Raw genomic sequence first — 21,787 nt, forward strand, 5'->3', positions numbered from 1 at the left:
ATGTTAAATAATGTTAAATAAAATGGGCAATTTTGAACGAAAGTGTACATAAAAGGGCTTATCAAAATATTAAAATTATTCGTTAAAGCTAAGTGTAAGAAATAAATAAATAAATATTTAATCTTATCGAATGTAATATAAAAGATCATAAAATAATGAAAATTGAAACTTCTAGGCAAAAATATCTAAACTCTAATCTATAGGCTTTTTAGTCTAGAAGGGCTACAGACTGCAAGAATATTTTTACTATAGCTGTTTTCCCCAATTTATCTTGTTTCGCTAGCATAACTCTGTCAATGAGTGATATTTAGAAAAGCAACAACCGGCTCCTTATTAAGCTTTTGAGCACTGCTATTCAGAAAAGCAACAACCGGCTTTTTGTTAAGCTTTGATACTGCTATTCAGCTAGGCAACAACACATCACACTCTAACCTGTCTAAGACTATGACGAATTGAAAAGATACAATAGTTTCAATAAAATATCTAAGTAGAATATCGAATATCCACCGTATATTATAAAAGGCCGCCTGTATGTCCTTTGACAGAAAAAAATGGAGTTTTAGGTGCATATTCATGCAAGTTTGAAAAAGGCTTTTTCGCAGGATATTTTTAATCATGTTCTCATATTTGCCGGGTTATTGTATGACATTGATCAGTTGTAAGAACGGTTAACATCAGCTGTTAATATTCACAATATATCCCTTTGAATATTCCAGAAGAATTCGAGTAAAGAAAGAGGGAAGGAACACTGAAAGAAAACATACATTAGGTTATTAAAGGTCCGGGAACACGGAAAAGAAATTGACGAGGACATACAGACTTCCCAAGCGTGAAATGAGTCACGTGACTTCCGCTAGGCCTGACTTTAATTACGTGACGTCAGCTTAGCCTGACCTGAGCCATGTTAATTCCCATTAGCCTGGCCTGGCTCACTCACGTGACATCCGCTAAGCCTGACCTGAGAAACGTGACTTCCGCTAATGTCTACAACTAGAACCACACTGCCACCATAGTCCAAGGATTCCACATTTCTTGTTTCAAACAACTTTTTTTATTTGTTTAATTTGTTTAATGTTTTAAGGCATATTAATCAACTAGAATCCTCAGACTATGGCGACTGGCTATCATCAATTCTTATGCAGAAATTTGAAAGTTCAAATTACTGGATGTGATGAAATATAACATGTGTTTGTAAGCATGTTTCTACTGCGACACTCTAGTGCAACACTTATCAATACCATCCAATTCTAAGAAACCGTAACCAATTATATTTCGAGCGTCACTGCTATCCGGTAATATATAATCTGTAAGTTGGCAAAATTTTATGAAAAATGGATATCATTTTTTTGATCAAGTATAATATTTCAAATAAAAGAAGTATATATTGTTTATTATGTGAATAAAGCTCAATGATGCTTTATACTCTGTTTTTAACCAACATTTTATAAAATGTATTTGATTATGTAATATAGTCAACCATTTAAAGCCAGCGAAACGAACATTGCGTACAAACCTTCGTGGATTACATAATTGCATTGTCTGCTGCTACAGAAAAATCTGATTAATGCATTCTTATAATCTTGATTCGAAATCCCAGTGTTAATAAACATCCATGCGGACACTTCTAAACATTCAAATGAATGGTTAACATTTATAATTTGATTTCAAACTTAGCTTTGATGGGCTGTATTCAATACCGTCCGTATTCTTATCATAATGTAAACCTTTAGACACGCCTCAGTGATTCCATTCAGTTCATTGGCCAGCTATTTTTACAGTCCAATCAAAATATTTGGATTCTAATTTTAAAATCAAGTGAAATCTAAGGTGGTTATTGAATACAGCCCACGGACTGTACTGTAACATAAATGGGTTAGCGCAATCGGATAATTCGAAAGTTATAAAAGTAGGACGACAAATTAAAAGTAGGTCGCTAGGAAATGAAACATTTCATACCGGATTAGGATTAACCATTTTCTGTGGTTTGTGGTTTGTTGTTTCACGACAAATTATTAAAAATCAGTCAAAAAATATGTTAATCAGGCAGTTTGTTTTAATTTCAAAGCCATAACATAGTTAATCGCATTCCTAACTCTGGGTAGTCCATTTCCGATCTTGCACGTAAACTGCCGAACCAGTACGGAAATTGCCGTTAAATTGCGATGGTTAATTCTTATTAGTGATCAGGTTGTAAAATAGTCCCAGCCATAGAAGCAATCTAAACTAAACCAGATCAGAGTATACCTGTTTGCTGAAGGGTGTAAGCACAGGAATCGATGTTCGTAAAGAGACCAGGTTCCAAATCTAACCCTGGGAGACATACAAACAGAGTAAATCAATTAGAACACAACAAAATTGTCCTCAATATACATGCAGGCTTTCACTGGGACCATGCAAGGCAAGGGAAGATTGGGTGGTTTGTATGGCATGACAATAATATAAAGCAGGGGCTCTAGACATATAGGAAGTCTGCTGAAATACGAGTAATGTTTTAAAGTTATGTGACACATGGTAAGTTATCTGTATGAGGTTTGATATTTAACTTAGAATATAAAATAAGTGAGCGAACAAAATGAGTATGAGTGATATCGTTATATGTTTATATCAGCTTGGTTAGACAGTCTGTATGTGAACGTCATCGAAATTATTTAACTCACTTAAAGTGACCCGCTCATGTTTTTGGACCAAAAATTAGTTTTCCTGGTTATGCGTCTGAAAACACTTATTTCATATATCATTTTACTCTTTGATCTCGAAATTGGAGAAAAAATACAATTAAAGTTTAAAGAGTAAAAGTAAAGAAATAATTAGAAGGCGGACGCCTTCAAATCAAGGCTACCAGAACTTAAACGCAAGTTCCAGATATTTTAACATTACCAAAACATTGGTAACATCATGTGATCGCTGAAACTCGTTAGTAACGGTCTTGAAAATTGTGGTTTTCAAAGACGATATTTGGGCAAAAATCAACATTTGCAGAAGGGTTTCAGCGTTTGTTTTTTAGTTTTAACCCTCCTTATGATTTGCCATACTTCGTAATTAAAAAAGTGTATTTTATTATTATAAACCATGAGCGAGTCCCTTGAAAAACAGTAAGAAATCTCATTTTCTTTATTTCCTACTCATGAACACTGAGCGTTATTTACCACATCTACTACTCTACAAAGACAATATTGTCCTTACTTTCTTTGGAGCTATGGAGCCCCTCATTCGGCAGTTTGTACCAGGTGACCTCTGGAGTGGGGACCCCGGTGACGTTACACACGAGGGTGACTGTGTCCCCTTCCCGTACCGTCTGGTCCCGGCTCGACAAGCTGTCCACTATCTTTGATGGTACTGTGTAGGGGAACACAGAGGTTAACAAAAATGCGTAGGTGACTATTAAATAATTGCTAGATTTTGATCCCCTTCAACCCCCTCTTATTCTCGCCGTCCCTTAAATTGTATTGAATGAAATAAAATTCTTGAACTAGGGTCTGTATCTGCATATCAGTCCGGTACTGTCCGGGAACGGCGTTTATTCATACCAGCCGGTGTTTTATGTAATCATTCAAGTGTAAAAAGGGGAAACTTGTTACAATGGTGTTCGCGGTTTGTCTAGAAACACATGTTTATGGTCCCTTATAAAATAATAAAGAGCATGAATATATATTATTCAACGGTGAAACAGTCATCTAAGAACATCACAAAATAAAATGATACACCCTGCGCCCATTTAAAACAAATAAGGATGAAAATCTAGCAATTAATTTACTTTGGCCATATGTATTTGCATTAATATGTGTTTAAACAGCATTGTGGTATATGGCCACACCTAGTCCTTGCAATGGTCAATTAGTTTGGATAGCATTCAAATGGAAGCATGTATAAAGTCAACAGGTCTTGTTAACTGGACACAAGCATCATCATCATTGCGAATTACCTGTGTTTTGATAAAAGAAAAATGGAGAGAATAGTCATTGCAAGTCATTGTGTTTCAACAGCATTAACATGGGATAAAAGGCAAGAATAAAAATATAGCAATTGCAAATGGCCATGTCCACGACGCCACTTAAATGAAATACAATACTAATTTAAGGACATTGTGTTGTTTTGACATAAGAATGAAAAAGAAAAATAGCAATTTTGAAGGTCCTTGTACTTCGACAACATAAAATGGAAAAAAATGGCAATCCTAAATGTCCTTGTATTTCGACAGCATTTAAATACAAAAACACTTGCAAAGGTACACGTGTTTCAATGACATTAAAGTTAAAAACATATAGCAATAACAATGTCCTTGTGCTTCGGTTGCATTAAATTGGAATTAATTTGTTTAAAAGTTACTCGTGTTTCGATGGCATTTATATGTGAACACTTTAAGTATAGAAGCTGCAATTGTCCTTGTGTTAGAAAGCATTTAACTGAAAATAGATATTGTCATTGAATAATTCCTTGTGATTCGGTGGCATTAAAACGGAGACAGGTATAGCCCTTAGTTCAAAGGGCAATACACACAACTAATACATAGTCTTTTCACGTATGTTCCTATGGTTCTATATAACAAAAACAAGTTCATCATTGAAAATGTTCACATGTTTCGATGGCATTAAACATGGCAAAAAATAGTACCAACAACTTCGAAATGGCATTAAATATAGTAAAAACTGTTCAAGCTGCAAATCAGCATAATTTTCAATGGTATTACAAATGGTCACAAATAGTCATTGGAATACTTCCCGAGGACATTGAGCTTGGCACACTTCCCGAGGACATTGAGCTTGGCACACTTCCCGAGGACATTGACCATGACTCACACTTACTATTGATATACAACATCACACACAGAGACATAAAGCATGACTCACACTTTTCGAGGACATGAAGCATGACTCACACTTCCCGAGGACATAAAGCTTAACACATACTTCCCGGAGACATAAAGCATGATTCACACTTTCCGAGGACATAAAGCATGACTCACACTTCCCGAGGACATAAATCATGACACACACTTCCCGAGGACATAAAGCATGACTCACACTTCCGAGGACATAAAGCATGGCTCACACTTCCCGAAGACATGAAGCATAATACACACTTCCCGGGGTCATGAAGCATGACACATACTTCCCGGGGAAATGAAGCATGACACACACTTACCGAGGACATGAAGAATGACACATACTTCCCGAGGACATGAAGCGCGATACACACTTCCCGAGGACATAAAGCATGACACATACTTCCCGGGGACATGAAGCATGACAAACACTTACCGAGGACATGAAGTATGACACATACTTCCCGGGGGCATGAAGCATGACAAACACTTACCGAGGACATGAAGTATGACACATACTTCCCGGGGGCATGAAGCATGACTCACACTTCTCGGGAACATGAAGCATGACACATACTTCCCGGGGACATGAAGCATGGCTTACAATTCTCGGGGACATGAAGCATGACACACTCTTCCCGGAGACATAAAGCATGACTCACACTAACCGAGGACATTAAGCATGACAATACTTCCCGGGGACATGGAGCATGACACACACTTCCCGGGGACATTAAGCATGACACACACTAACCGGGGACATGAAACATCCCACACATTTCCCGAGGACATTAAGCATGACACACACTTCCCGGGGACATGAAGCATGACACACACTTCCCGGGGACATTAAGCATGACACACCACACACTAACCGAGGATATTAAGCATGACACATACTTCCCGGGGACATGATGCATGACACACACTTAACGAGGACATGAAGCATGACACATACTTCTCGGGGACATAAAGCATGACTCACACTTACCGAGGACATGAAGCATGACACATACTTCCCGAGGACATGAAGCATGACACATACTTACCGAGGACATGAAGCATGACACATACTTCCCGAGGAAATGAAGCATGACACATATTTCCCGAGGACATGAAGCATGACTCACACTTTCCGAGGACATGAAGCATGACACATACTTCCCGGGGACATGAAGCATGACACATACTTCCCGGGGACATGAAGCATGACACACACTAACCGAGGACATTAAGCATGACTCACACTTACCGGTGACATGAAGCATGACACACACTTCCCGAGGACATTAAGCATGACTCACACTTCCCGGGTACATGAAACATGACACATACTTCCCGGGGACATTAAGCATGACACACACTAACCGAGGACATTAAGCATAACTCACACGGCCCGAGGACATGAAGCATGGCTCACACTTCCCGGGGACATAATGCTTGACACAAACTAACCGAGCACAATAAGGATTTCACATTCAAGCTTAACTGAGAACATTTAACATGATTAAAAATTACCGCGGACATTCATAATGACGAAAAAAACTTACCAAGGACATTAAGCATGACAGTCTTTGTCTTGACGGGGTTGGTGTTGATCTGGCAGGTGTACTGGCCCCGGTCATTGTATGTCACCTTCCGGATGTGCAAGTTCCAGTCGCGCGTATACGGTCGCTCTATGCTGATGCGCGGATCATCGATGATCCGCCGGTCGTCCAGGGTCAACAACGTGGACCACTGATCAGTCCACACCACCTGACACGAGGAACATTTCACGAGCTTCTTAAATAGTTTCACTTTAGTATGAACTGCGAGATGAGATTAGATCGAAATGGAGTTGTTGTTTTTTCGAAATTGTTGCAATAATTTGGTGTGCAAAAATATCATTGAAATACCAAATTTGAGAAAAATATAACAACTCTCGAAATTAAAGTGTTTTTGTCCCTGTAATAAATAGCGCTGGTCAGATATATAAGGACATTGTAAACTTATAGTGGCTGAATAGTTTGTTCTCCAAAATCAAAAACGCGCAGATGTTCTATGGCGTTTCCAAAAGAGCTGCGAGCGGTTCGAGCGCTGTCATGTTTTGCCCAGCAGGTCTTCAGACTGCAGGTACAATGACTTGCTTGTCCAACCAATACATGTTTTATAAGAGATCCTAACAACTTAAACGCCGCTTCCATACGTGTATATACTTGTAGTAGGTAATTATGATTATGCTTAGGCATTCTAATAAGGCGAAAAAATATTTTTTTTGTTTCCACGTACACGACCGACCCCATTTATCCCTCCCGACCCTACATTTTCTTTTGCCGCAGTTTTTTTTCCGCAATTTTCAAAAAAATCTGCAATCTTTGAGCAGGTTAAATTGGGATTATTATCTAAAATGTCTTACAATAGTGATGATATACCCTGATAAAGGTCGGTTTGGTAAAGTATCATGGATCTCAAAAAAAAATATGACTACCTACCTACATTCCTTTTTTATTTTGAGATGTAAGTGGAAACAAAGAATCTTATTTTTGGCCCTTACTTTGTGAATATGATATGTGGCTTACATAGCAAACTGGATACGTTTGAGAAGGGTGGTTGATTAATGGTACAGAAAAACAACAAGCATGGTGCAGTATATATAAATGGTTATCTGTGTCAATGATGAACACATGATTAAATTAAGTAATGAAAGTAACAGATATGAAAATATCGACAGAAAAAAATAAAGGTCAGAAAATGCCATTTAATAAACAGTCGAAACCCGTTAGCTCGAACTCGCAGGGACCAGGGAATTTAATTCGAATCTCGTAATGGTTAACCTTCAGTTTATATAAATAGGTTCTTAACATTCAGTTCGAGCCAACGAGGAATTCGAGCCAAGCGAATTCGAGCCAACGGGGTTCGACTGTAGCATGATTCTTTATAATTATGAATTTACAAAAATACAATTGAAGTCGATCAAATTTCAATTGATTTTTTTTTATCGAAGAAGATCTTTGAAAATACGATTTTTATCGATTTCATACGGTGGCATAGAGGTAACAAACGTTTTAACGAGATACGTAAGTCGTTTTTGACGAGTTATTAAGGCGTTTAAACAAGATACGTTAGTCATTTTAACGAGGAGATACATAAGTCGTTTTGACGAGAAATGTAAGCCGTTTAAACGAGTAGCGTAAGGCTTGACTGGTACCGTCATTCTCTTTTCTGCATTTTTTTTTACCAAAAAGTAACGTAGGGTACCAGTCTACGTAAGGCGGATCAAGATAAAAGACAATCGTAAGGCGTTTTAACGAGATAAGACAGCATGTATGTCACCTCTATGCCACCGTAAGTTCCTTAACTATTTCTTCTAACCGCACAATGTAAAAGGCGTGTAAATAAATCTGATATTAAATGAAAGAAGAGGACCTTGAAGCGCTCACCTGAGAAAAAATCCTCCGACCAAATATTGATATTATAAGTATCTCCCATGGCCGAGAGTGTAAGATAGGTTCATTACGACCCGAGCGTAGGGTGTTTTGCGGAAACGAGGTTTACCGAGTTTCCACAAAACACCCTGCGCGAGGGTCGGGATGAACCTATCTTACACGAGCGGCTATGGTAGATGCTTTTTCTCCCACATCAGTTAAAAAATTAAGTAAAAATGCATTTTTTGTTGGAACTCTTTTGTGCTTAGTTAAAATAATTGCGTATGGATATGCGATAATTCGTGTTGTTATGGATATGCGCGCAGTGATTCAGATTATGTTCAATAATCAATAGTCAGATCGGTCTTTAAATAGTTCTAAGAGTAAAGCATTATTTCTTGAAAGGTGCGTGAAAACTGTGTTATGGTGACATTTGAAGCGAGAAATAAATAATTAGCGTTCTAAATATTGCCACAAGACAACGTTTCCATGATGCTACAGACAACAGTCTTCAACGAGGGAGGTAATTACAATGTGGTGATCATTAAAAAGGGGTTCCATACGGGCATTTTATCTTCGCCCGTGGGCAAGAAAAGAATTCTAGCATGGTCAAATTATTGGATCTACTTATCTGAGGTGGGAGAAATATGTATCTACCAAAAATATGTAAGCGTTCATAATATTGTTTTCAATATAGTTTTTACGGATTGTAGAGGCAATCTGAATTCCTCAGCAATTTTCCATCGAAAACAACCTCAGATGTATATGGACTGTTTACAATGTCAGAATTCTTTACATTTAACTACGTTGCAAGTAAATCGCGTAGTAATTTCAATTTAGTAGATACACCTAAGGACTTTACTTTTAGCAATATTGATTATTTATTTAATTAAACACTTCATTGGAAATCAATTTGAACTTAGTATTATAAATAACACGTAAAAACACTACTATTATTTAATATCATAATTACAAAATTTACGAACTACTTCTACTGATGTACCGGCATACATCCAAAGTTGTGGTCGATAGAAAATGGCCAAGGAGTTTCGATTGTGGTAGAGGATCGCCAAAGAATTTTCCTAGTGATTTTTTTTCAAAATCTTGCCCTCGGCAACTTACTGATATATTTTAAGTTTTGTCTCTCCGTGTCCATCATACATTGTAGAGTTATTTGAATAAAAACTTAACGATGATCACAAAATCATCTTTCCCATGAAGTTTGGTTGCAATATGTCAACCGATTAAAGCCTATATGCGGCGAAAAGGCATCCTCACACCGCATGAAGTTCTTGTTTGAAAAAAATGATGAGTTTGTACTATACGAGTTCTACTATGACGCATTATTTTTATAGGCCAGGATTCCATTATTATATATATAAAACATAGTAAACCATGTTTTCAGAAACACGTTTATAAGTCATTTCGCAGTAAAAGTCTGCGGGACAAGTTTAGTAGATATATGAAATAAGTTATTCCATACATGTTAGACTTATATATAGGTGCTTTATCGCCTTCTTTTGAGTTTATAAAAGTGTTATCTCGCCTTATGATTCAATGTGCGTAATCGCCTGGAAATGAATCGGCTATTTCAGTAATAAACCACAGACTTGTACCCTGTGTTTCGTATCGATAAAATTTCCGACAGGTCTGTGTGTGTGTACATGAAGCTATTTTAAAGCGAAGTGCCCTCCCATGACAAAGGGAAATAACCACTGCGTCTGACCAGCGACCAGTCCAAATGAAAAGGCAGTAAATAAGCTTATAGATTATCGTTATTATCGTCTGGCTATTTCTTTATAAAAACAGCAACAACAAACAACATGTTGAAAAATATGTGCTATTGATAATTATTCACTTTTATTACAATCTAAAAATTTATCGATAGATCTTTTTACATTGAAAATAGAAATAAACATGAATCCTTATGTTAGTGCGTAAGCTTATTTATACTCGCACTCGGGCAATGCCCATTCGGCGAGTGCTCCGATAAGATTGTTAGTCATTTAACGTTTTTGGAGCATAGTGCACAGACAGAATAGAAACCCTGGTTAGAGCTACCCTCGTTCTTTTCACGTGCACCAGTGTATAGCACTGTCACCCGGGACCCCATCCAATGTCCCTCCCGGAAGACGATTAATATTTTAATACTGCGGCAGGGAATCGAGCCTGCGACCCCTGGAATGACATTCAAGTGTGTTACAAGTAGAACCATCCTCGGCACCCCAGCGTATCTTTTCCTATATGATACCCCGGGCAAGTCAGCTGTAAAAGATTCGTACTCATGATTAATTAATAAGGTGAAATCCAGCCGCTTGATTGGTCGCATGAGACACACCTCATGCGCTGCGGAAATGGCCGAGAAGTTACGGAAGTAATCTCGGTTCGAAATATCCAATGAAATCACGGCTTACGAAGCGTTTTAGGCCGGATATTTTTAAATATGCAGATAGCTCTTCACAAAGAAGATTCTTTATTTTTGTTATGAGCTATTTCATTGGTCGGAAAATGCTTATGAATATTCAAGATTTACGAAGTTCCCCTAGCCAATTTGCCCAGGGTATCATAAAGGTTATCATACGCAGGGGTGCTGAGGATGAACTAGACCAAGAATCTCTGAATCCCTATAGAGGCTACCGCGTCTAATAACTGCAAGTGATAGCACCGCAACGGACAAAGAACGATCACAATAGTTCACCTTGTGCTGCAAGCACTAAGGTGATCCGGAAATAAAAATGTTCATTGAAATGGGATTTTTTTTGCATGTCTGTTCAATAATGTACTTTGATAAGGTGATAAATTTAAAAGGCATTACTCAAATATTAAAAAAAAAAAATCATGTAATTGCCATTTATACATGTACGTAAAGTAAAAATAAACTATGCAATAATTTCAAACGTATAAATTAAATAAAATCCGCCTACCTTATAATCCTAAATATAATATAAAACAAAGATACTACAGTGTTATATTAAATCTATTTAATTTATATGTATGAATATGTATGTAAAAAACGCAAAAGCTTTGCTTTGCAAATAATACATTTGAATATTTTGAAAAAGTTTCAAATGTACAGTAATTGTCGCCTGCACGCGAATAAAATCTTTGTCTCTCGTTTAAAGCAAATTGGACAGAACTACCTTGTACAGGAAAAGACTCACCCAGCGAACATGATACTATGATTGTATAATTAACTGTGTATAAATACATGAATTAACCTTATTAAAGTATAGAATGCACTCAAAATGTTAAAACAGTCGAACCCCGTTGGATCGAACTCGCAGGGACCGGCGAATATACCTCGATTCTCTGAAAAATCGAGCCAAGCGGGAAGGCTCGCTTTCCGTTTAAATAAATCGGCCCTTAATATTCAGTTCGAGCCAACGATGAATTCGAGGCAAGCAAATTCGAGCCAACGGGGTTCGACTGTATAAACATCACGTTAAAGCGTGCATTTCAACTCTAAACTGCCAAGGCTTCACTGTTATGAAACATCGTACCATGCTTGAGTCAACGATGCATATGACTGTTCATTGCAAATTTCTTTATTTGACATTTTGGGGTTGTATTCAATATTGATCTCAATTGGATCTAGGACCGATGTAGCTAATCGGATTATTCGATATACATAATGGACCTATACATAGAATGAAGTCAATGACGAATGACCATAGGATTGACGTAAGTTGAATATTGAATGCCACCCATGACTTTTATGGAGTGGCAATATATCAAATAAGTTCTAAATCCCAACTAACAATAGACATTTATGCAAATGTTCACTTTGCAAAAACAAGCTATTGATCTTTTTCTCGCTTTCTGTTTTAAGTCGAAAACTTGCAAAAGATCTAAGCTTTGGAATCTGTCAAATGCCAAATTGACATATCTTTCATTGTTCTCAGAATTGAAAAACAAAACAGATGATCCCGCGGCCCGTCGTCTGTCATTTTTCTCGTTAATATTTCCTTGGAAACGTGAGATCGGGAGAAAACTTCTCCAGGAATTGTCTATTTGACTTACGACTCTTGGAGGCATGTTTGTACTGCAAACTTGTCAATATTTACGGAGAAATTAGTAAGATGACTTAGAACAGAGCGTTCTTTGAAGTCATTATCTTACAACAATGCATTATTGACTGGCATAAACTCCTTCAATTAATTATACAGAGACAATAAAGAAGTTTAAGAGATACCAGGGTAAGGATCTGAGACAACGATGATTCATTCATAAAGCTTCTTGTAAACATGTTCATCTAAATTTAAATAAATATCGATTTTTCTTTACAATAACTCATTTTTAAAATTCTCTATTTCTTCATCAAATTTATTCATGTGCATTTATTATTTTGACTATTTTTTCTTGCTTATGTTTTATATTTTTGATGACAAAACTTTGTTAATTTAATCAAAACTACATTGAAAATTTGGACTAAGATACTTTATGAATACCGGCCCATGAGTTGCTTATAACTCTGAAAATACTTTTTGCTAAAGAGATAGGACTAGACAGTCTGCGCATGTGCGTGAATTGCCATCGAAAACATTTACCAAGTTTCATGTTAAAATCTTTAAAAGTACCAACAATATGACTTACATTTGAGCCAAGTTTGAGCGACGCCGAAATCAATGTCTGAGGGAATAATATTTTAATTTTAAAACTGAAAACAATTTAAAGACACGAAATTGCGTCGATACCGACCTTGTGGTCACCCAGGTAGTCGACGGAGCACGGCAGTATGGCGACGTCACTCTCCTGTACCGTCACGTTAATCACGGGCACGTCAAAACTCGGCTCCAAACCAAAAACTGCAAATAGCACAACAAAGATTACTAAGAGTATACAATTTTAATTACATACTTTAGGTATACTACCTCTGTTTTTTCGAGTAAATAACTAGTTAAACATTGATTTTATTCAAAAGATAAGATCGACGGGAAAGGGCTCATATGCAAGTGTGTTTTTACCATTTCTACGTTCTGATACTGTTTGTGGCGTAAGTAACAATTAGTAGTAATAAAGTTCACATTGATATACATTTAAAAAACCGTTAATCCTAAAACCGTTTATCCGAAATTATCACCACTTCGAATTTTATTTTGCGGTCCCGATTTAGTTCTTCTTTGTTTATTTTTTTTATAATTAATTCGAAATCGCTGTTTGAAAATTATAGCCTATATTCGCGTGTCACCACGACAAAATCATTTAGCACGACACATGCAGATTGAATTTGGTACTATATCAAGTTTACAAAGAATGGCTAAATATCTGGTTTCCGCTTTATTCGATACAGAAGGGAACTTGTCATAGTTTCCTTATGACATTATTGCACTGGTGACAGCACGAAATGACAACAAATACTATCTCCGTAGACGGAGTTTTTACGCTTTCTAAATGTCTTCCTTTCGTCATGGTACCTTTAACATGTCACCTGATATAAAACTAAATTATAACAAAACGCCAAATGTCACGAGTTGAACCCTGTATATTATGTGTATATTGTTTCAGATAAACTGGTATTGTCGCTTCTCTGAAATCCTGTGACATCATATACATACGACTTGTATATGGGATTTTGTCTGAAGAGTGTTAATTAAAATATCATGAGATTCAAGTTCCATCTATCGCACCAGTTCAACTACATGAATCTACAAATTACTGAAGGCCGTTTGTCTGATGTCTTCTTTCGACAATAAGAAAAAGAAAATGCGAAATGACTGGAAAAAGATCTTGGCTGGGACGATGAAGATTATTATTTTACAATAATATACAAATTATGTATACAGTTATACGCCAAACTCTTAGCGAGGGCCAGCAATTTCGCATCGATTCTTCATCATAGAAAGTAGTTATCATTTATTCCAGTTGAATAATGGCTTCCAGAGGTTTTCATTTCTTCTTACTATTTCTTCGCGAAAACACCGAGTGGTAGCCCTGTTCGGGATCGCATTGTAGTTATATATCATATAGAAGTCACGTCCAATCTAAATATATCAATATATGTATTTTCTTCTCAATTCACGAATGTCTGACACACGGGAACTTAATAAATATCGAGTAGTTTTAGACGAAATGTACTAAATTGATTTATCTTATAACAATAGGATAAATATGTTTTACGATGCCAAAAGTCGCGACGTTTATTTCTTTTACCAGGAAAGAAAACCAGTTACAATATTAAGGCTAAATTGAAATGGCTTACTAGAATTAAAAGCGCCGTCTCAACGGAAGCTTTTGCCGTCATAAATAATTTCAATGAGCTCGGAGTGTTCGGTGGAAGCCGTCCATCACGCCAGATGGATTCAAAACAACGACGAGTTGTTACTCGAACCATTTGTTACTCATGGAAAAATCTCAAACGTTAAATTAGGTTAAAAGTATCAGACTCATCTTCATATTTTTCGAACCTTTTTTGTAAATTCATTAAGTAAGATCATCTAGATTTTAATTATGTCGAACAATCGATGTACATGTACCATGTTTAAAAATGTCTCCTTTGTTTTTGTCTATACAAAAGAGAAATGTACATTTAACTACTTGTTAAAAGTTGTTGTTAAGGTTAAAGCTGCACCCACATATATCGACTTTTATATTTTTTGGTCTTGGAATGAGCCAATTAAGAAATGAATTGAGGGGTTGATGTCATTTTCGGGGTATGAACGCAATTGGGTTGGTCAATGTGTGTGGAGTCCAAAGGACTCCACGCGTACTTTGTCCAACCCAATTGCGTTCATATCCCCGATAATGACATCAACCCCGCACAATTCATTCCTTATATTTACACCAATAGTTCATTATTTCATTCAAGAATTGTTAAAAAATACTTCATTTCATTTAAGGAAACCTTTCAGTAATCCGTTCTTACCTATTCTGTAAATAGAACGACCCGACTATAACCGGAAACATTCTTTTCAAATGACGTCACAATAACGCGGGAAAAGATCAGCCACTTGAAATCACTTTAACACGTAAAATTGAAACACTCCTGGTACCAATATATTTAAAATATAATAAACTCACACTTTTAAAAATGTTGATCTATATTTTACGGGACCTGCAGACACAATACAACCAATAACAAAATCAATAGCTTTCATGTATATTGTTATGCAATGAATTGCGATCCGAACATATCCGAAAATGTTGCGTTCATCGATTGATGAACGCATTTGCCGAAAGGCAGTTCATATAAGGAAGGGAAGTTGAGGTGTAAATATAATGTCGTAAATCTCTTGAAACCAGTGATACAAGACTGCTGACAAAAAATCAGATCGCAGTTTACATATCTACGTTCAAAAATTCATGTTTTATGCTAAACGCTTTACTAACGCTATTAAAAAAATATTGTTTTTTTGGCTTAATAAATATGGAAACCTGCGATCTGTTTTTTTGTCAACAGGCTTATACTAGTCTTATATCACTGGATTCCAGACATTAACGCAAAAAATGACTGATTGTAAGACAAAAAAAAATATAAAAAAAGTTGTCGAAATGGTCAATCTGTGAGAGTGCAGCTTTAAATATTCACAAACTTTTTAGGAGCATTTCCATACATGGAGGTGTATACGAAGTGTAGTAATCTGCATTCTATAGATGTTAAGACAATTATTTTGTAATTATATTTTTCGTTTGTCTGCGGCCAACGAGTTTTCCATCGAGAGTTCTTTAATTGAGCCATTTACTTAAAATTGAAGGAAATACACGCCAAAAGTATACTATCTAAAGCCTAACATGTTCTCAGTCATAGGTCAAACATGCGGTGTTTGTTAATATATTCAAGAATTCTGAAGTTAGTCAACATTTCGTATGAATATTTCCAATTTAATCAAGCTTTATGACATTCCTTCGGATTACTTTGCAAACTTATAAAAACGGCCCATTCACTGCTGAAGAAAAGCGCCATTGAACTTGCGAGCGCGAACTTTCTAATTTCTCTCATTGCTCTTTTCATCCGGGCCACTCTCTTATTTTGAAGGAGCATTTTGTCTTTTCAAGAATCTCTTGAGCGATATTGATCGTCTCGCGAGACTGCGATCCTCCACGCGATCTCCTATTGAAGATCAACTCTTCAGACGTGAAGGATGCTAAATCATATCATATTGTCATCCACACTTGACTGATTCCCATACGACACAATCCCAGCCAGGGAACTCCGACCAACGCAGCCTCTTAGCAACAAAAGTTGTTTATTTAGGACCTCCAAGACAATATCAGACATCAAATCAAACACTTCTTCTTGTCTCTCATGTTTTGTTTGCGGCAATTGTGCGTTTTTAAACCCAATTTATTACTTAGAATAACGATACGTTGACAAAATCTGTAATGGTATCTATTAATTAACCTGATCACGAATACCCTGATGGCGTCAATAAATATAAATGCTTTAGCGGTATCGGGGAAGGGTGGGTGGTGGGGGTCGCACCTGGCGCGCGTCCCCCCCCCCTTAAATTGTTAAAGTCAACATTTTTATTTCAATATTGGAGAAAAACTGTAAAAATACGACCAAAATGCAGTATTTTGGAGTTAATTGTTAAAAATTTATTTAGGGAACCCCCTCATTTTAGCCAAATACATTTTGGTTCTGAGGGAGGTGCGCAAGTCAAAAGCTTACGCCTCTAAGTTAAGTCACCTCTAAAGTCAAAATCCTGCATCCGCACCTGAAATCTTATCAATGTTTGTGCAGATATAGGGTATAAAAGTGATAGTACTATATATGTATATATGATTTAGAAAAAAATCCAGCTTCAAACAAACACGTATAGTTATATAAACACACATATAGAATATACAAAATATAAAATTTCTGTGCACGATGTGATTATGAAATTCAATATAAGAAATCACAACAAAAGAACGTGTTTATTGTCCCCGCTCTACGAACCGATCCCATCTGTCTGCAAAAAATATACTAGTTTTGTTATTACAGGATGAGGAACCACGTGACTCAAAGGGGTTCTCATATAGGTCACCACGGGCCAAGGATTGCATCATTAAAATACAATCAATTCTAAAATTGTTCACACGTGTAGAAGCAGAAAATAGCATAGTCTTTTATAAGCTAAGAAATATTTTCATACCCTTTCTGTCAAAAAAGTAATTTAGAAGTTAACGTCACTTACTTCTTTGTTTACATCGCTTGTGACCCGTGGTGACTTAAGTGAGAACCCCTTTAAGTCACGTGATTCCTCAGCCTGATTACAATCGCTGAGTTATGCTTGACTAAAAAAATAGCGGACTAGTTTGCACAAACACTTTCAAAATCAGAAATATTGCTCTCCATATTACAAATCAAATTTTGGTTGGCAGAAAATATCATAAACCTTGGTGATTTCAACTCCGATACACAATTCAAATGAATGTTTTTGTTTTACGCAAAAAGAGACTGGTAACATCGATATAAATTGTTACCAAATCTGCAATAAATCTGTGGTATTTTGACATCTCTCATCAATTATTTATAGATAAACGTTATCAAATAAAATTACACATGGTATATAAGTAATTATAAGAGCCGAAGCGATCCATTTTGGACAAGCAAAGATGTATAAAAAAGTCAAACTGTCGGTTGTGGGAACGTATGTCGGGGTTCTATAACGCGGCTCTGGTGTCCCGGGGGACCGCGTATGGTCGTGGGAATGACAGTGTAGCTGCCCGCGCTTTTGTACGTGGTGTTCACGCCTTCCCAGACCCGACTATATTGATGTAAAGCTTTGTTTCAAAAAAAAATATTTGCAATATAATACTTCATTATTTATTCTACGGGGCTGTTAAATGACAGTTATAAGGCGTAAAAATCCCTACTTTGTTTTCACTAAGGCCTGAATAAAAACATTTGGTTCGGGTTACCCAACCCTACGAAATAGGTGACGACTATACCGTTTGTGTAGTCAGTTGGTAAATTATTGTGTTTTTTTTTAAATATTTAGTAGCTTTATACAGAAGAATACTTGAACACCATTCCCCAATAAAAGATTAAATGGTTTTTATTTTTCCACATTTTATTATAAGGCTTTATAGGTAATAACATTCACAATGCCTGATAAACAAACGAAAACAATAACACCATTTCATTGCCCAACCCGACCGTTTTTTGATCGATATGTGGATATTTTTTAGTATTTTCCTAGATCATTGAATGTATTTGAGTGAAACTGTTCAAACGTGACCATTTTATATTTAAAACTTTCCACAATAGTAAAATACCCTTATATAGGTCGGTTTGGTACGGAATCTCGGTTCTCAAAACATAGAGAAAAAGTATACCTATTTATTTTGGAGATGTAACTGGAAACAAAGAATTATTGTTGTTTTTTGGCCTAAGTTTTCAGCTTTTCCAGACAGATAGTAAAATAGGACCACCGATCATGTTTTGTAAGTGTGTCTGTTCGCAATACCATACATTATTCTGTGTAAATTGTTTGGTTGAAATGCAAGGTTCTGTTTTGACAACGATACCTTTAAATGTCCGTATTAAATAGAGGCAATGCCATACTAAGGTCTATAGATTGACTGGGAAATAGAATTGTCGATGACTGGGAAATGGAATTGTCGATTAAGCTGTGAATGATACTTTTATTATTGTAATTTATACTTGACGGCCTTTAATCTTTTAAAAACGATATTGGATTGTCTTAAGAGCGCAGGTGTTATTTTCCCATGCAAAAAAACTCCCTATGACACCCGGCATGCTGATAACGTTTCTTTAACCAAAAGAGTCACTGCTGAGCACGACAAAACCCGCTCACAACCCGTGGAAATTTATCCTTGTGAGGAATTAAGGATTGTTTTCTAGATTTTATGTTTACTTTAGCCCACCTCGTCCCCAGAATGTCAAGCAAATAGACATGAAACTGTGCTCGCCAGTTTAACAAACAGAGAGACATGCTTTCACATAATTATAATTGATTTCTCCCGTTTTATTAGTAGACGACTGTAGGTTTATGGGTTTTAAGTTTTTTAGTTCTTGAGTAGACGGATATTATAGGATAGTTTTTTCAAGTTAAGCCACGATATGAAGTTCACTCTTAAATAATGCATCGGAACTCATGACACCGCTGTCAGCCTACTTCCACGTGCGAAAATATCGAGCCAGACAAGTCAAAACAGATACTTATTTTCGAGACTGAAGAATGACTAGAATTTCGCAAAGTACGGGCGATTTTAATTTATTTTCCGCAACAGACAAACTCACATGTTTTGGTAGACTTTAACGCCTGTGCCGAATTTAAGTACAGATAGTTAGCCTTTAAAGAGTGTTACTTCTAGGCGTCACTTCGTTTTGGGCGTAACTGCGTTTTAATAAAAAAAATATCGAAAGGATATTTATCGCATAGATTCAATCGTAACAACTCGGCCATTTCCGGCAAGCTTCGAGACAATCGAAACAACTCGGCCATCTCCGGCATGCTTCGGGATAGTCAATTAAATCGTAACAACTCGGTCATCTCCGGCAAGCTTCCAGATAGGATTTTAATAGGATATATCCAAATTATGTGTGATAATGACAGATGTGTTCCGACTGTAGTCATTTGTGTTTGATAAAGGCCGAGGTGTTCCGATTGGCTTAGATTATGCCCGTAACATTACGGGTGTTCCCGAGCACTCTTAAGCAGCGTAAGGTTTACGAGTAAGATATCTTATTGAAACAGGTCCCTGGGGTGGTATTCAATATGCAACTTTAATTAGGGGTCATACATCATTGACCTCATTCACCCTATTAGTCAGTTATTGATAACAAGTAACCCGATTAGCTACATCTGTCTTAGATCCAATTAAGATCAATATTGAATATCAGCCCAGAAATTTTCATAAAAAAAATAAATAAAAAATGTGCAAACTAATCTCACTATAATTATGGTAAAGCTTGTATTTCGGTCGAAGTAAACAAATTCAATAGCAGCTCAACTGTGGTCACTCCCTGTAAAAAAAAGAGCAAATATTGCTCATCAATTCAAGAATATCAATTTCAAACACTGACACACATATATGTACGGATAAATATGAATAAAATTGTGAACATGTGGACATTGAATATAAAAGTATTGCGCTGCATCCATGCATAAATACTGTGTCATAGAAAAAAACTCGCTTGCGTAAGAGAGATTTATACCGCTAATTACGAATTCTGATTCCCGGACCAAATCAATAATTATTTACATGCATTAAAGAATTTTACGACGGATGTCTGTCTAAATCCGAGTTAATAAAAGTTTCTTAAATTCAGGAAACACGCCTCATATAACGCGCAAGACATTTGTCAGTGATACCGAGGATATGAAATCTAATTGTATGCTGTTATTATGTAAATGAGCATATTACTACAAATCATTGTCAAATATTAGATTTTGGTCCATATTTTGGGGTGTTCAGAATTCGTGGTGCTGGTTCGTAACGCTCATCGCAGCCGCTACCTATGTCCTCAAAGTTGGGGATATTTTCTGCGCCATGCACCGCTGAAAGACAATACAAGACATAGTCATGATATGGTGTTAGTTTAACAGAGGAATTCTTTGACCATTGCTAGAATGAATACACAAAACACCAACGTGTCCGCACGCACGCACAACCCAAACATGCACGTGTACACGGCACCATATGCTTTACACATTTAGTTAGTATTGCAGGGTTTAACACCATAAAGGTGCTGTACGCGTTTTTACATATCTAGATACAAACACAAACTCGTACACCATTTATTACTTGGGTCATATGATTTACACAGGTAGATGGGTTCGCGAGTTTTAACAAAGCACATGTTTTAATAGGTGGATGGGTATAATAGTTCGAGCATTGTACACCGGTAGATGGGTAAACACGAGTTCATACATAACACGTATTTTACGGGTACACGAGTTAAAACATTGTACATGTTTTACACAGCTAGATGGGTTAACAAGAGTTCAAACATAACACGTATTTCACAGGCACACGAGTTCAAACATTGTACATCATAACACGTATTTTACGGGTAAACGAGTTCAAACATTGTACATGTTTACACAGCTAGTAGGGCATACGCGTTCTAACACGACACGTATGTAACAGGTACACGAATTCAAACATTGTACATGTTTACACAGCTAGATGGGTTAACAAGAGTTCAAACATAACACGTATTTCACAGGCACACGAGTTCAAACATTGTACATCATAACACGTATTTTACGGGTAAACGAGTTCAAACATTGTACATGTTTACACAGCTAGTTGGGCATACGCGTTCTAACACGACACGTATGTAACAGGTACACGAATTCAAACATTGTACATGTTTACACAGCTAGTTGGGCATACGAGTTCTAACACGACACGTATGTTACAGGTACACGAATTCAAAGATTGTACATGTTTTACACAGCTAGTTGGGCACACAAGTACTAATAAAACACGTGTTTAACACGGAAAGAAGGCAACAAGAGTTATATCGCTGTACATATTTTACACAGGTAGATGGGTAGATGAGTTAAAGCATCATAAACTACATGTGTATACATATAAATCGTAAGAAAGATGCACAACCTCTTGCATCGATAAATTGCGTACTGACGTTTTATCATCAAACATT

The 21,787-nt window shown here is 36.6% G+C and overlaps 1 protein-coding gene across 8 annotated transcripts in view; it reads right to left on the minus strand.

Moving 5' to 3' along the window:
* Nucleotides 1-21,787, minus strand: part of LOC128228062 (limbic system-associated membrane protein-like) — a 77,820-nt gene that overhangs the window by 12,999 nt on the left and 43,034 nt on the right. For 6 of the 8 annotated variants that reach the window (XM_052939120.1, XM_052939122.1, XM_052939125.1 and 3 more), the window contains exons 4-8: nucleotides 12,925-13,031; nucleotides 6,373-6,577; nucleotides 3,184-3,336; nucleotides 2,245-2,310; nucleotides 1,239-1,304 (exon numbers count right to left, since the gene is read on the minus strand). In XM_052939120.1, the coding sequence (XP_052795080.1) occupies nucleotides 1,239-1,304; nucleotides 2,245-2,310; nucleotides 3,184-3,336; nucleotides 6,373-6,577; nucleotides 12,925-13,031 (597 nt within the window). The remainder of the gene's footprint in view (nucleotides 1-1,238; nucleotides 1,305-2,244; nucleotides 2,311-3,183; nucleotides 3,337-6,372; nucleotides 6,578-12,924; nucleotides 13,032-21,787) is intronic. The other 2 variants (XM_052939127.1, XM_052939128.1) reach the window with 2 other exon arrangements.

The sequence above is a fragment of the Mya arenaria genome, chromosome 3 (assembly GCF_026914265.1).
Source record: "Mya arenaria isolate MELC-2E11 chromosome 3, ASM2691426v1".
NCBI classification, from domain to species: Eukaryota; Metazoa; Mollusca; class Bivalvia; order Myida; family Myidae; genus Mya; species Mya arenaria.